This window comes from Dermacentor silvarum, chromosome 10 (genome assembly GCF_013339745.2).
Source record: "Dermacentor silvarum isolate Dsil-2018 chromosome 10, BIME_Dsil_1.4, whole genome shotgun sequence".
Lineage (NCBI taxonomy): Eukaryota > Metazoa > Arthropoda > Arachnida > Ixodida > Ixodidae > Dermacentor > Dermacentor silvarum.
In genome coordinates this window covers 64,656,093-64,671,347 of record NC_051163.1, presented here as the reverse complement: position 1 = coordinate 64,671,347, position 15,255 = coordinate 64,656,093, and the positions used below count along the sequence as shown (strand labels likewise).

Genomic DNA, 15,255 nt, shown 5'->3' with positions numbered 1-15,255 from the left:
CTTTGCGGACGCAATGTTTCGCATAGACGAAAGCAGTTTCTCATTCTTGTCCTAAAAGACACGCGAGGAATCGTGCCAAGTGTTCTACTAAACCAAGTCGGCTCCAAAATGCGATATTTCTGCAAAATTTGAGCAAGAACAGTTCACTGGTGAGGGCAAAAGCTTTTTTTCGAACACGCGCAGAGAAATATTCAGGAGCTTGTACATGGCTTCCTGCGGGAGCCTTATGCGGGAGCCATAACTCTAAATTGGCCTTACCGTGAGCGCCAGCGCTGCTTGCCGCTTTGCGGCAGTATTTTGTTATAGTCGCATATCAACAAAGTGACCGCCGCTTTAATATCGCCCGAAAAAATACCGAGGATCACCGAGATAACCTCTGTAGTCGTAGCGTGGGAGGAAACATCGAATGGTCATTTCATCATGTGGCGACTACCCAGTCAGCAGAATCGGCCAACGTTATGGTAGCTTTCACAAATGTGTTAGATTGATTAGCCTAAATAATATTATGCGCGATAAATAAATGAATGTAAGGAGAGTAGACATATATTTTGCTTGAGTAGTCAACCTGTAATAAGAATAAAAATAACTAAATTACAAGAAAAGATGAGCTGAGTAACAAATAGTCACCGAGATAGTGAAATGGCGGCGTGAATCGAAGAGATATTCCCTTCAGTTACGGTGTAAAGATTTGTGGTCGCGAATTACTTTTGCCATTTCTGTGCAGTTGTGGCAAGGAACAGACCACAAAATAAAACTTCGGGTAAACTGAACTCTCTGCTTACGTCAAGTACCTTCATTTTACTCCCGAGAGAAATCTATCGCTACCAAAAATCGCTTTCGAAAAGGTACTACAGTGTCTGACGAGAGGTTTGACGTGGTAAGTTTCTGTAGCAATTGCAAAATAACTTTTTTTTTCTTTCTAGTAGTGCTTGCAACCGATAATTGACTTGTGCAAGTAATTCGCGCTAGTGATTCAATTATTTTTATGGAGAAACGTATCATTACTGAGCGCACAATTATACTTAATGACTCTGTAATTACGATGACTCATCATAAGATGCAGCAAGAGCAATTATACCATCTTGACTTGCTCTTAATGGAGTCTGCAGCACCTTGGCATAAAATTACGTCAATTTCCTACATTTACCGACAGTCGATCATAATTCGTGACTGAAGGGGATACATATACAAAGGTATATATCGCCCTGTGGGAATGTTCCAGGAATTAAATCCCGAGAAAGAGCAGAGTTCAATTCCAAGCTCCTCTTTTTTCTGGGAGGAGGAACAACCGCAGCGCAGTAAGCAATGGACGATTCATTCTAATCCACTGCACAAGATGCAAAATTGAGAAATATAAACTTGGAACTTACCCATAGCTGCTGGCCTGGCGTGTAACTTCTTCTTCTGCACCCGTTGGGGCCGAAGTCACGTGGCCTGCTGAACGGGCGTTAGTCTAACGCTGACTCTTGCTTGCTTGCTTCCTATACCATGGCGCATACCAACTACGAACGATTGGCCAAGAAGTCGGCGGTTAACGGGTGAGGCGGGGGGAAGAAAACTTTAGGGAAAAAGTATTGTGAGGTTACAGTTGAAATTATTCAATGAAACTAACTGTCGTTTATAACTAAAGGTGAGCATTCAGACTGTGACCTCCTCTTCGAAAGCCGATGCTCCCTTCAAAAACGTTCTGGGCTTTTACGGTGCCAAACTGTGATATTGCGGTTTGAATTTGAAACCAACGTAATCCGCTCCCAGGGAACGCTGTTGCAGCTTGTCGCGCCTATTTGAGCAGCTGCCTCCTTCAATAAAGTGTCTTCGCCTCGGTACCCGCCTGTGTCTGCGTCAGTCAGTTCGGCCGCCGTCCTGGCGTGCCCCTGCGTTCCCGCGTGGCCGGCGCTGACATCCATGGCCGCCGCGCCGATACAACACAACCCACGATCCGGTTATGACGTGCGCCATAGTGGGGGGGGGGGGGGGGGGGGCAAGCAGACACAATTCACTCACGTGGCCGGAACATTGGTCATTTGGCCAAATAGAGACACCTCTGTTATAACCTGAATGAGACCTTAATTGAGTTCAAGGCTAGACATACAATAATAACGCCTTGCACGTATGTTACGTATCGACGACGTTGAGACTTAGCTCGCCTCCTATTTAGGTTGCGGGCAGCTATAATTTACCAACGACGCGCTAAGAAGCTTCCCAATCGCAGTAACTTATTGAGATCTCTCAGGAACACTTGAAAACTTATCATTCGTCATCAAGAGCACGTTCGCCGTGCACTCTACAGCACGATCCCACATACCAGCATGGCACCGGACGATAGACGACGCTGCGATCGCAAAGTGGCGGCGCGTACCATAAGACGGTATATACGCACTTTGCATGCTTGCTCTTCATACTGGCTGGGCAGGCAGACATCGCAGCCATGCGGTCATGGAATAAACGTTCAGCAGCAGCCATGAGACGAAGGGCCAAGCCAAGTTCTCAACTTTATTCAAGTGAAGAAAAATTGTTATAAAATTGAGAGCCGCAGAGTCCATTATTGCTGCAATAAAGAAAAGAAGTGAGTGTGAGTTGAAGTTGAAGTCCATCCAAAAGCGGCAACGAACTTTACAACAATAAAGAAAAGAAGTGAGTGTGAGTTGAAGTTGAAGTCCATCCAAAAGCGGCAACTTGTACTTTACAAGATAATTTCAGCAATGATAATATAATGACTGCAAGGATGAGCCAGCTCTTCGGCAAAAGTAAACTGAGCATACAGAGTGGAACGTGCATTACTCTATCTACGAGTATGCAAGTGATGCCGATCGCTGGAACAGGCGGTCTAGTCCCCTATGGCCAATTCGATCTTCAGCTCTCCGTTTTGTATGAAGTTGTCCTCCTTCAGATCCGCGAAGCTCGTTTTGTATCTCAAATGGAATCCCGGAAGGAAAACGGCATCCAGGGGCAGTGTGCTTGCCCTCTCCAAGGCGCGGTTCCTGGCGAACTCGCGGTGGACAAACGCCACCTTCACGATCTGGGGCGGCTGACGGTCAACGTCCAGGGTGCGACCCCACTTGACGAACACTTCCAAGCTGCGTTCAGACACGCGCGACCCGAGGATGACGGTGAAGAACAGCACTCGCTTGTGCCAACGCGTCCCAACGCCGGCGACCTTCAGGTCGTACACGCCGGGCTTCAACAGCTCGTCGACGCCCTTGGCGCTGAAGCGATAGACAGCGTGGCGAGGCATCCGGCTGCAGCGTGGGATCGGGCACAGCTTCGCGTCGACCGTGTCGTTCGATCCCAGGGGAACGAGCTCGTAGCACGTCATCGCAGCTTCGGGACGAGCAGCTCCCTGGCGCAGGCTTTCCAGATAGTGGAGCGACTGGTTTGCTATGATCTCCAGCTTGCGAAGGATGTGCCTCTCCTCCAAGGCCCAAGGCATCGCGATCTTCTTGACAATCTTAGCCTCGGCTTTGACTTCCGCTTTGGCGTCGGCTTTGGCATTGGCTTCCCGACTCGCCTGGTCCGCGGGAGCAGCCTGCGTTACCTGTGGGCCTTGTCCGGCTCGCTTATGGCCACCCGCGTCGCTACTCGCGAGATCTGACGAAGCCACCGAGGACTCAGACGTCAGGCGCACGCGCTTCCCGGAGTCGGCCGATTCGCCGGACACCACCGAGAGTTTCTCCAAGGCTTCGGACAGCTCGCTGTCCAGCCCAAGCTCGACGTCCGCCAGGGTTCCGGACGCCTTCTCCAGCGCCTGGCCGAGCTCTCGCATCTGGCGGGTCAGCTCGTTCATCTGGCTCCGCAGGGCCGACAGCTGGGCGTCGTCCACGACGGGTTTAGGTTCTTCGGGGATGGCGGCGCTGCAGTCGCCCGCAGCGCCCCCTGTGTCCCCTTGCCCCACGTGCCTCCACTTGGCGGGTAGCTTGCGGCGACGGCAGCCGGCCTTGTAGTGCCTAGGTAGGTCTCGGTGCAGGACGTTCTCGCCACAACCCAGGCATGACGTCGAGTGGTAGTTGCACTCTTGCTCGTAGTGCAGGAGGACGGCCGGCAGCACGTCGACGAATCGGCAGCCTTGAGCGTGGTTCCAACAGTAAGCCTACGAAATACAGAAAAAAATGTAACGGTAAGGTGCTTCGAACTTGTTTCGCAATGCGAGACGACTTCAAGTCAAGCGTATGCCACTGTTCACGTCGCACGGGTACCGCTTTATTCAGTTGGTGCTTCAGATCGAGCGGTCCGTGCAAAATTAGTTCCAACATATTCGATGCTCGGAATAAAGGAAATGTTTAAAATCAGGCACGACATTTACGATTGTCGCGGTCTAACTAGCAGATACATCCACTGAAATATTATTATGCTGCTGGTGTCCTTCCCCTGCGGTCACCGTAACTGTCACTCAAGGCGAGCAATTGAAGTCATCAGTCAGCCATGTGTTTTCCCTGTTAACGTTGAGCGAACGTCCTTAGCTTCGGTGTCATCACAACTGGCACATTTGACATGGCCGATGGCTATGACAGATACCTGTACTGATGGAGACCTTTTCATCCTGTGAATTATTCGGCTATGTGAACATCTCTCAGGACTTACGAGTACATTGGGGAGACCGTAACGTTTTTCGCGGTAAATAATGAGGACACATCACCCCCGTGTGAAGTGCGAGTCCATCTGGAAAGTGCCCTCCGGGGAAGCAGGAAAGTTTCACTAAATGCCCCGTCGGAATGGTAGGTGGTCACCCTTTATTGTCGCCAAACGTGTGCTTCTGTGAAATGACAGGCGGCTGAACCTTTTCTGTTGACAGCTAAAATGGCACTTCCCGCAATTCCACACAATAAGGAAAAGAAGGGGTTAAAAAACGATGATGGTAGAAACGCTGACTTGAGAGGCGATATGAAAAAAAAAATGTATAAGAATCACATCCGGTACTGCAAAGGCGGTACTGCCCATTCACCTGAAACTGATTTCCAGCACGCCCCTAACAAAGGTTTCTCTCACCCTCTATATAGAAGTCCTAATGGTCGATCACACAAATAAAATATTGTCTGTCTAAAATAGGTGTGTCCCACTGCCTTAATAAAACAATATTAAGAGTTCATTATCGCGGCGCAACAGCTGCCGCCGAAACTCGCTCTTCCACACCAGGACGACCTAACCTAACCTAACCTAATCTAACCTAACCTAACGTACTGCTATTTCCAAGACCAGATGCATGAAAGAGAGCGAATATAACACCTGTCCGGGTCATCGCCACATGATCGACGGGTAACTGAGAAGACCAAGTTCAAAAAAACCCACAGAAATTTTGAGAATTCTCTAGTAATACGTAAGCATCCTTTAGCTCAGCTGCTACTTCGCTTTTGCTTAGTTATTTAGCTAACTTATTTATGTCTGCCAATCGCTACTAATCATCTGCTATTACACCACACAACGATTACATGTGTTAACTTGACCAATTATGGATTTATTTTACAGATACAAGGCGTCACGGAACGGGGACAGATATTGCTCGGGTACTCGTCAAAGAATGCTTACGCATTAAAGACACGCTTTTCTGTGGAACTGCTCAACACCATGCGCCTACATCTAAAAGTTCTCAGTTCTAACATCATGATAGAATAAAGCTGCCGCAATGAATTCTGTCCCCACATACGCACAGCGCCGCAACCCACCGCAGTCCCATATTTTCTCGAAAGTTGTGCGCGAATGCAAGACCGTGTGCGTGGCAACGACCTACAGGTGTACGTGTACCGAGCACTTTGCGCAGGGTGCGAAGTTATATTAAGAATCGAGTCTTTTCTTTGTGTGCACCCTCTCCAACGCTACTGAGCGCGGCTGCTGCAATGCAAAAACGCCCGTGTGCTTGCGTCGTAGTGCACGTTAAAGAACCCCTGGTGGTCAAAATTAATCCGGAGCCCTCCACTACGGCGTGCCTCATAATCAGAACTGGTTTTGGCACGTAAAACCCCAGAAAGAAGAAGCCCTGCCGAATGGCTCACATAGAGGACAGCACTGGTATAACGGATCAGCTTGTACTATGTAGCCATCTGTATACAATAACCTGACAGATGTGCCAGTATTCGGTTGTGTTGTTTATGTAATTACGCCATGACACAGCAAACGGTTCGTACACGTCCTCACTGCAATAAATATAAGCCTTCAAATGCATAATTCCTTTACTTAGATGTCGGTTATTAATACTTTTTTTTTCGTAGGTTACGCACCCACAGCATCTTTCTGAAAAACGATTTATTTTTCGTTCTGCAGAAATGAAGAAGAAAAAACTGTCAGCCCTTCCACTGGGGTGCAGATGGAAAACCAGCGAAGCTGTGCTGTGGTGGGAATTATGTATTTCCAATTATGACTATTAAGATGTGATGGCGTAATTGATTATTTGAACTATTAAAGAATGAGAAATACATAGTGATCCGGAGGTGTTCATTTATTTAGTGACCACAGGGACCATGGCCTTATGGTCGCTACGGTACACCGCCATAGGGTGTACGGCAAAAGTTGGCGCGTTCTTCATAAACACGTCACCAACGCCGCGCGCGTTCGCTGCGAACGCGGGCAAAACGGCAAAACGCCGCCGCCGTCGACAACAGTTGTGCACGTTGTTTGTGTGACTGCACACAACCGCTGTCAAAATGCTGGCTACGTGACGGAACGGCTAAACGTCGTTGTCGACATTGTTAGGGGAGAGGCGGGCGAGAGCCCAGGGAGAGTCGGCGGCAGAGGCCGGCAGGGCTGCGCACATGCACCGCAATAGGAGAGCGGGCAAGCACATGCACAGTCTAGGGTGCCTCGATGTCCTTCTCGCCCACCGCTCCCCTTCCACTGGAAGTCGCGTTTGCTCTCCGCCGTGCGTTCGCTCCCGTGAAAGTGCGCGTCCCTCGCCCTCGCGCGCTTTCACTCGCACATAAGTCGAGTTTGCTCTCCGCCGTGCGTTCACTCCCCGTGAAAGCGCGCGTCCCTCGCCCTCGCGCGCTCTCACTCGCACATACAGCATACGGCCTATGCGAGTTTTTTTTTAACACGAAAGTGTTTTATGCCGGGGTCCACCAAGACTTCACTGACGTATTTCCGTCACGGAAATACGTCATAGAACATAATACAAAGAAAGAAACCAGAAGAAAAAGTTCCACAAACATGCAAAATTTGGAAATCGAACCCACGACCTCTCGGTCCGCGACGATAGATCGCCGAGCGTTTAACCCATTGCGCCACAAACGCATTTGCAGAGAGCTACACAGACGCGCCTTATATATCTAACACTCCTCCGTGTACCCGCGCTCTTGCTCGGGGCGGTGCCGCCGCCTACGAGCAGAAAAGAGAAGTACTGCATTATGACACTAACGCGCACCGACAGTGAACGCTTCGGTGGTCTCAGCACTACGACGCCTCGATGCCAGCATTCGAAGGGACGCGGGCATCAAGAAGCACTACCAACGCCACCTAGGTGGCGTTGGTAGTGGCGTTCACCATACTCAGCACAGCGGAGCGTGGCCTCCGCAATTAGCTCTGAAAATGTTTCTGAAGTTGATCGCGGAGGCTGCAATTACGACGCGCTGTACGCGCTGATTTGACTCGGTGACGATTCAGTTACGTGCTTTGTCTTGCGCGTTGTATTAGTGTGTCAGTTACGTGCTTCGTCTTTCGCGTTGTGCTAGCGTGTGCAGCGTAGTGCAGCTTCCATATGCACGACGGTTGCTCATGGTCATCGACGTTGGTAGTCGTGATGGAGGAGACGTGCCACCAGGCGTCAGCGTGGGTGCATCAACGCCTAAGGGCGCTTTAGCCACAAAACACCAATAGACATTATATATCAATGTGCAATAAACATTACACTACTTCTGTGAAGACACGTTTCACTTTCGTGTTCTATACCGATTCCTATATAAGAGGGATCAACCACATTTTTTCTATTGCCGGCCATTGAAGAGTGAGCCGTTAAGAGCTTCTCTGTAAAAAATTACTCGGATAACGGCATTTGCGCTCTTGCTGTGGTCCTCACATTCCTACCTGACACAAGCAATGTCGAACGGAACAAGGCAGGACAGAAACGCGGAAACATACCGGTACGTCTGCGACGCTGAAAGGGTTAAAGCGAAGCTGTGCAAAATAACAGCCCTTCATCTCGGGTTCTTGCACGTCTGTTCGGTCGGTTTCTCGCGGAGTAAGCCGTCCGATCCCGGAGGCGGTGTAATAGCAAAGAGGGCCGATCCCGTAGATAGTCCAATCAAAACTGAGCCGATCCAAGAGACACAGCGTAATGCGAGGACCCGTGGCGTATAGCACGCCGGAAGTTTCCTCGCCTTGGCGGGCAGGCACGTAATCGCTATAGGTTGGAAATTAATTAATCGCTATACGTTATATAGCTTCCCCCAAGCCATATAGGTTACACAGATGTTATTTTAACATAAGCGTTGGATCTGCACCCTTTTTCTTTATACATGAAGTTTGAAGTCCCGAAGCTATACACGGCGCTGTAAGCGACGTCGTAACGTAGTGCTGCGAAATAATTGAGTACAGTCGCGTTGCTGTAACGCGCGCATCCAAACGCGTCGACGCCGCTAGCGAGCGTTTTTACACTACAGCGTTAAGGGCCCCGTGTCGCATAAAAATTCGGCGTCTGCGCCGGCGTGCCCGTGAGCGACAATTCCCGCATATATTTAGGTTTATGTATATGCCCCAGTTTGCTGTATTACGTGCAGTATATGTGAGTTATATTGCCACACCATTCTATTACTAAAGTTGCTCACAGCTTGTCTTACATTCTTGACGAAGCTATTCCTCGGAATTTGGAGTATGACAGCCCACAAACGAATGTCGAGAAACAAAACACAGACAGCGCACGCCTTTTATGTGAAATCTTCTCAGACTGAAATATCAAAAGTGCGAAACAATAACAGAAACCTGAAAATGATGCAATTTCTTAGGCGTGGCTGTGCACCAACTCCGCGATCGGCCCACGCAAAAGGCCGCGTTTCTATACCAGAACGCTCGCCTTCGTGCATAGCGTTCGCCGCTAGCGTTTCCCGGTAAACATTACCGTTACATAAGCTGCAGTTGCTGGGAAGCGTGTGAAGCACTCAGGGATCTCTGAATGCTATCGCGTTCCACTTTTAAAGGCGTAGCTTAAGCGTCCTCCAATTTATGTATGCCGGCCCCATAAAAATGCCCTCGCCGCGGTCAGGAATCTTTGGCCATATCTGGCCCTTGCGCAATTAAACAGATTATCATCATCATAAGGAATCCAGCACGCGAGCTGGCGCTCAGCAGGAGAACGCCATAAATGTGCCTTTGAACGAGCACTCGTACGCTTGCGCCTTGGCAGGCAGTACCGTACAAGAGACTCCTTGCTTCTGTACATACATAAACACGACAATAACGGTGGCTTAGACAATTTCATTGCTAGGCTCGCGTAAAGTATACATGGTCAGGCTGTGTCCACACATCTTTTGGGCGCACGTCTAACCATGTATGTAAACTTCCTGGTAATTAGCAGCAGCAGCTCTCTGCGGTGGTCGGTGTCTGTGTTTCCACAGGTCAGCACTGGTAAGCTCACGAGCTCTCGCATAATCCCCTGCACGCAAAATTCAAGGGGCTTTGCTACGGACCTCCGATGAGGAAGCACACAGTCCACGAGCCAACAAAGACCTATAAGCAGCTTCACCAGTTCCTGAGTTGGATAGAACAGGCCGCCACGGTCTTGATGAGCAATGAGCCCATGCTCAGGAGCGCCGCTTTTTGATCGCTGTAGAACACACAGTCCGCACAGGGAATGTGCTCACTCGCCACGCACCCGATGTATCCGCCAATCATGGCCACGCAGGCGACGTCAGGGTTGGAGACCAGCGGCCTCTCTGAAAGGCAGTGTTCTTTTAACCCCTGGGCTGCCATGTTCAGGATCTTATCAAATGCGCTTGTCGCCACGTGCAATTCCTGCTGAAGAGGAAGAATTTGCCACGAGGAGAACGTGGTCGAGCTCTGAACATTGCTGTCACTCGAAGCTGCCACAATTCCGGTCTTCAGCATCTTTTCCAGGCCACATACTGCACTCCTTACATCCAGCATGTCATTGCCCCCGGCGATGCGGCGCAGAAAGCCGAACCATAGCCTCCTATATCTTTTATAGGAGGCTATGGCCGAACATTGCCTCGATCGGGTCGCTGCACATGTCAGGACGAACCGGAAACGTTTCGCTGTGAGTAGATGACGGATGCAGGCAACATTTGATTTGGTTGTAAAAATCAGTGCATGATAAGTTTCCTTGCTCAAGAAATTCTCAAGTTTGCTGGCGTTCTTCAAGGTATCGATGTAAGAGAGTAAAATATCTTCAAGCCGATTAAGCCTTGAATCGTCAACGTCGGTGAAATGACGGGTATCTTCGTTTTTGCAGTGAATATGCTGCTGACAATTGCTCACGTCCATTAGCGTGAATCATTTCTGCATAGCCTCCATGAACTTGATTGTAGGCCCTGCGGATGCAAATTCCAAGTCACAAGTGTGGCCTGCTTGGTTCTTGAGGTACTTGAGCGCTGCAGTTACTAAGCCGCCCAACAACTGCACTGCCGATCGTACGTTCATTTTCTCAATGTTCGACGGGTAAAGGTGCTTGCGCGTCAAGAACCTAATTGGCTTTACTGTCGAGTTTCGTTGCATCTTGTACAACATCTTGATGTACTTGGACGAGATTTCTTTTGTTCCGCCGATGTCTTTAGCCAGAAACTGGGACCGTATATTCTTAATTATGTGACTCTGGTCAAAAGAAAGGAAGATGCTGTTTGAAGAGTCTGCCGGGTGCGGGGCGGTTATGTTTGCGTCGCCTTGGCACAAGATCTGCATGGCTGTGACATTCATGCGGTGGTTATCAGGTACAACGCGGACATTGTCAAATCCAATGTCAGTTGTCTTCTGGACGACGTGATCTATCACCTCTTTGAGCTGCTCTCCTGTGCACCCCTTCGTGAAGAAGTATCCAACAGGAATTTTGTACTTAGCATGGAGGCCACAGAGCACGAAGCACAAAACGGAATTTGCCAAGGTTTCTGTCTCCGAAATTGGAGTAAGATGTTCGAGCTCCGATCCCATGTCAACGTCACCGACGAAAGCATCCCTCTGTTTATGGTACTCTAGCTTCTGCCGAATTCTCATTTCGTCTACTATCAGTGAGCATACCTTGGATTGTGGCGTGCAAAGGGCTTGGAGTTCAGCTTCAAGGCGGCAGCGAACCAGTTGATTGAAACCAACTTCGTCAGAAACCGAGCCTATGTATTTGCGCAGCGTCTTCCTGCAAGGCAGTCTGAGCACTTCCTCAGATCGCAAATACTCGTACGCTTTTGCGGAGAGGTTGTGAAGAACGATGCAGTGCCTAATCGTTGTCACCGACCACTGTGGCTTCTTTCTGCTGTAGTTCTTCACTTGGTCAAGAAGTATCTGTGCCTTCAATATTCCTTTCTCTGCGTCCCAAGCCACCTCATGAAACGTCCTGACATGGCATTCTTCCTTCAGTATCTCCAGCTCTTGTTTGTAGGCGTCTATGGTCTTGCGCAGTCGGTCGTTCTTTGCTTTCAGCGACCGTTCTCTCTCCCGCCATCGTTTACGCTGAATAAACAAAGTTGACGAAGAAGGAATCACGGTTGTCTGCGTTTGCCACGAGCGCTTAGCGCACACTTTCCTTCGTCGCTGGCCGCCCCTGGACCTTGCGAGTTCCTCGGATGTTGCCTCATTTCTGTTTTCGTTCGGCTCGGGCTTGCCAGGTACAACGTCGACTTGGGTCCCACATGCATTGCCTTGAAATGCTGACCCAAAGGCAAAGGGCTGCTTCGCCGCAATAGCTCTTCTGAATATGGAGCCTGCTCAGGAGATTGATTATGGGTGTTAGCACCTGGTGGGTGTTCAGCGATTGCTCGCCGGTCAGCGATGTCTGCAACCGTTACGACACATTGTGTTTCGCTTGCGCAAGTGAACAAGGTGTTTGGCAGTGAAGCACTTGGCGAACCCTCTCGTTTGCGCTTCCGGGCTCTTTCCTCACCTTGTTTTGCAGCCTCGGTGGTGGCGTCGGCGTGTGCAGTGCACGATTCCTGTTTATCAAAAACACTGGGCACGGCACCTGGCTTAAGCAGCCGCTTCTTGCAGTCTTTCCGGAAGTCCGCAGTGAGGAAGTGCAGACTGCACACCACAGGATTACTTGCTGGCCCCCAATCTTTTCTCGAATTTGCCTTCAGCCACTGGTCACTCAAACTGCTGCCGGAAGGCATCTCGTGGAAAGACACGGCCTGGACTCTTCTTCTGAGGCTCGACGAGCATTTCGGCACGCAGCAAAGACGCATTACTATGCGATTACAACACACGGCTCAACAAAACATTATTTTTGCGTCAAAGCATGAAAACAACCCAAAAAGTTCCCGAAGAACGAACGTTACACCAAGCACTAAGCTCACGAGTGAACAGGCGAACCAACGCTTTGGACGAACGAATGCACTGCATCTAGCTGTATATTGCCACATGCGTTTATTTCTGTTGGTGTGCGTTTCCTTGCGCCGCTAGCGCGTTGGAGATCCGTTTGAAGAACGCTGGCATTCTTTCTGCCGACGATTAAACGCGCATGCTGTGTTCGCCGCTGCCGAATAGTTTCGCCAGCAGCTCGCTTATGGGCACAAGTTCGTCCAAATAAAGGCTACTGTTTTCCCAAGTCACCTCCTCTCTTTGCCTACTGACAAAGACCGTCACTTCAACGCGACAATATGTAGCATGAATGTCGTCTGGTGAAGCAAACGTCATGCCAGCAGGCAAGGGCGGGCGTGCGTCGTCTGCTCGAGTTACCATGGCACGGCGACGCGCCGCCGCCGCCGCAGGTGTGTTGCAAGCGTTCGCCGCGAGAGGCTCTAGGGGTTGTACTCATGTGGAGACGAGGAAAACGGAAAGGGTGGGGCAGCGCTTCTCCGGCTCACGTCCCAGGCATTGTTTTTTTAGGAGGCATTGGTCTTTGGTCAAGGAGGCAAGTCTTTGGTCTTAGAGACTCCTGTAGGCTTCCCAGAACAGGGAGTTGAGAGAAAGGGAGCACCAGCTGCCGCAGTAGCGCGTGAGGTGTTGCGTGAGGCGAGCCACGTCACCCTCGCTCTCGCAAACGTGTGTTTTGCGCGCGTTCCTTGTCTGCGCGAGCTCTCGCCTGAGTGCTAACAGCACAAGGCCTAAGGAAAACGCGCCAAGCGTCTCAACGCGCTCGCTTTGCCCGCGAGGAGTTCATATAGCTCGAAGGACGCTCAGCAGCGACAAATTGGACCTTGGGCCACCCCAAAATCTCAGTTGGCCCACACCAAAATTTCAAGTTCGTTCACCCCCAAATTTCAAGTTGGCCCGCCCCTAAATTTCAGTTGAGACACCCCCACATTTCAAGATGAAGCGTAACAACGCCGCAACAAGTTCGCAAGCCACTAGTACGGGAAATTAGAAAATATCGTCTGCTACCAACTATCCCCATGGTACAACAGCAGCGGCAGCGTTCTTTCGAGTAATTTTCGTAGGTCACCGTATGGTCCTGAATGCACTGAACACGCTCACAACAGAAGGCCAGCGCGGGCGCTGGCGTTCTCGTAAGAAAACACGTACGACGGGTCCATTTTTCACCGTGTTCAAGACGCTACGACATTCTTGCGCAGCTCCCTTACATGCGACGCCGCCAAAGGAGCACAAGACGCGCCAGATTGCGCGCGCGTATGTTTATTTCCCCAAGGCGCGTGCAGACAGCGAGAGCGGTCAGACGCAGCCAGCGTTGGAATCACGCACTGCGTTCACAGCGAGCGGCCGTGGTTCCACGCTCGGCAAAGAGCTCGCACCGAGCGCTTTACCGAGGTTACCAGAGCGGCGTACATATGCGCTTGGAAAAGCGGCAATAAGAGCCTCGTTCGTCAAACCATGATCTACATCCCAAGGCGAGCGGAAGGCCATTGCGCAGGGACGCGCATATTTCGCTTAAAATGCTCCAAAAACGTCTTTCCGCTTACCGCTGCAGTGTTCCAGCTTAAACTTCGCAGAAAAGATTGCATTTCGGAGTCTACGTCGTTTAGTGTAACACTCCGCACACTTCGATATATGCACGTCCCTGTATGCTCAGCCGTTGCTTGTACAGCACGTTTAGCAACCAGCATTACCCAGCATAACCCAGCCGTAACACAGCATACAAACGCCGTCTACCCGTAGGCACATCCATCAAATGTGCTGCTATACGACGACGCGTGCCACTGCGAGGCTACTAAATATGACGCGAATCCCCATAAACGCCACTAGCAGTTGAAAGCGCTTTGACAAATGCGTATACAAACGTCAAGTGACCACGCGACGCAGCGCCAGAGCGAGGCCGCGATAGAACGCTCAAAGTATTTCTAAACAATCACCTTGAGGCTGCTCGCCTTCTTCGGGGAAAGCTTGATGGGCTGGCACTCGTCCTCTTCGAACGACTCCCCGCAAAGCGGGCAAACGCCTCCGGAGCCGTTCCTCCGCTGGCTGCCTCGCTCGCACGTCTCACACAGGGCGTGAGAACACGGCAGCAATATGGTGTTCTTGGGGATCACTTGGCACAGGCAGCAGGCGTGCGGGTGCAGGAATTCCTCGGCGAAAAGCGTCGGACGCCAGTTGATGCCGGCGACTTCGGCGCCTCGCATCCGACGCAGAACACCTCTTCGCACATTCGGCATGGCGTTACCACTCGTCGTTGAAGATGTTGTTCACTAAAGTGGCTGTGGCGCATACCCACAACGGGCATTGGTTGAAGATCTACGATGCGCGGCAGCAAAAATGACTTCTTTGAACGGAGGTCTCGTGAGTTGTCTGCACGCGTGCGGCAGCAGCGTCGACGATAATGATGACGGCGACGATGCTGACGCTCTATCTCAAACAGTGCAAATAAACGGAAGCGTGAAAGTTCGGTCAATTTCACTACATCGAGAAGGAGTTTCAAATCTGGTTGCGGCTGTTTACTGGTTCATAACGGTTTCTGAATCGTCGCGCCTCAACCAACAGATTTACGAGAGTCCCGCAAACGTGCGAGCACCTGGCGCTATCTCCCAAGAAAGAATACAACTAATTGAAAAAAAATTGTAGCCTCCGAGACATAAAGCGCCTGATTGCGGATCTTTGGCGAATGGAACCGCGCAGCGTCGGACGCCTGTTGACGCTGATCATAGAGTTTCATATTACTATAACTATTACTATATTACTATATTACTATTATTTAGAAACTCTATGACGCTGATGAACTCGGCGTCG

At 50.4% G+C, this 15,255-nt stretch overlaps 1 protein-coding gene across 1 annotated transcript; it reads right to left on the bottom strand.

The window, feature by feature from the left end:
- Positions 1-2,478: 2,478 nt before the first annotated feature.
- LOC119465880 (uncharacterized) lies at positions 2,479-14,836 on the bottom strand. The gene is made up of 2 exons (XM_037726357.2): positions 14,385-14,836; positions 2,479-4,087 (listed from the first exon to the last, which is right to left on the bottom strand). Exons 1-2 carry the CDS (start codon positions 14,682-14,684, stop codon positions 2,828-2,830), a joined length of 1,560 nt encoding a protein of 519 aa, XP_037582285.1. The 5' UTR covers positions 14,685-14,836; the 3' UTR covers positions 2,479-2,827.
- Between the last annotated feature and the right edge of the window lie 419 nt (positions 14,837-15,255).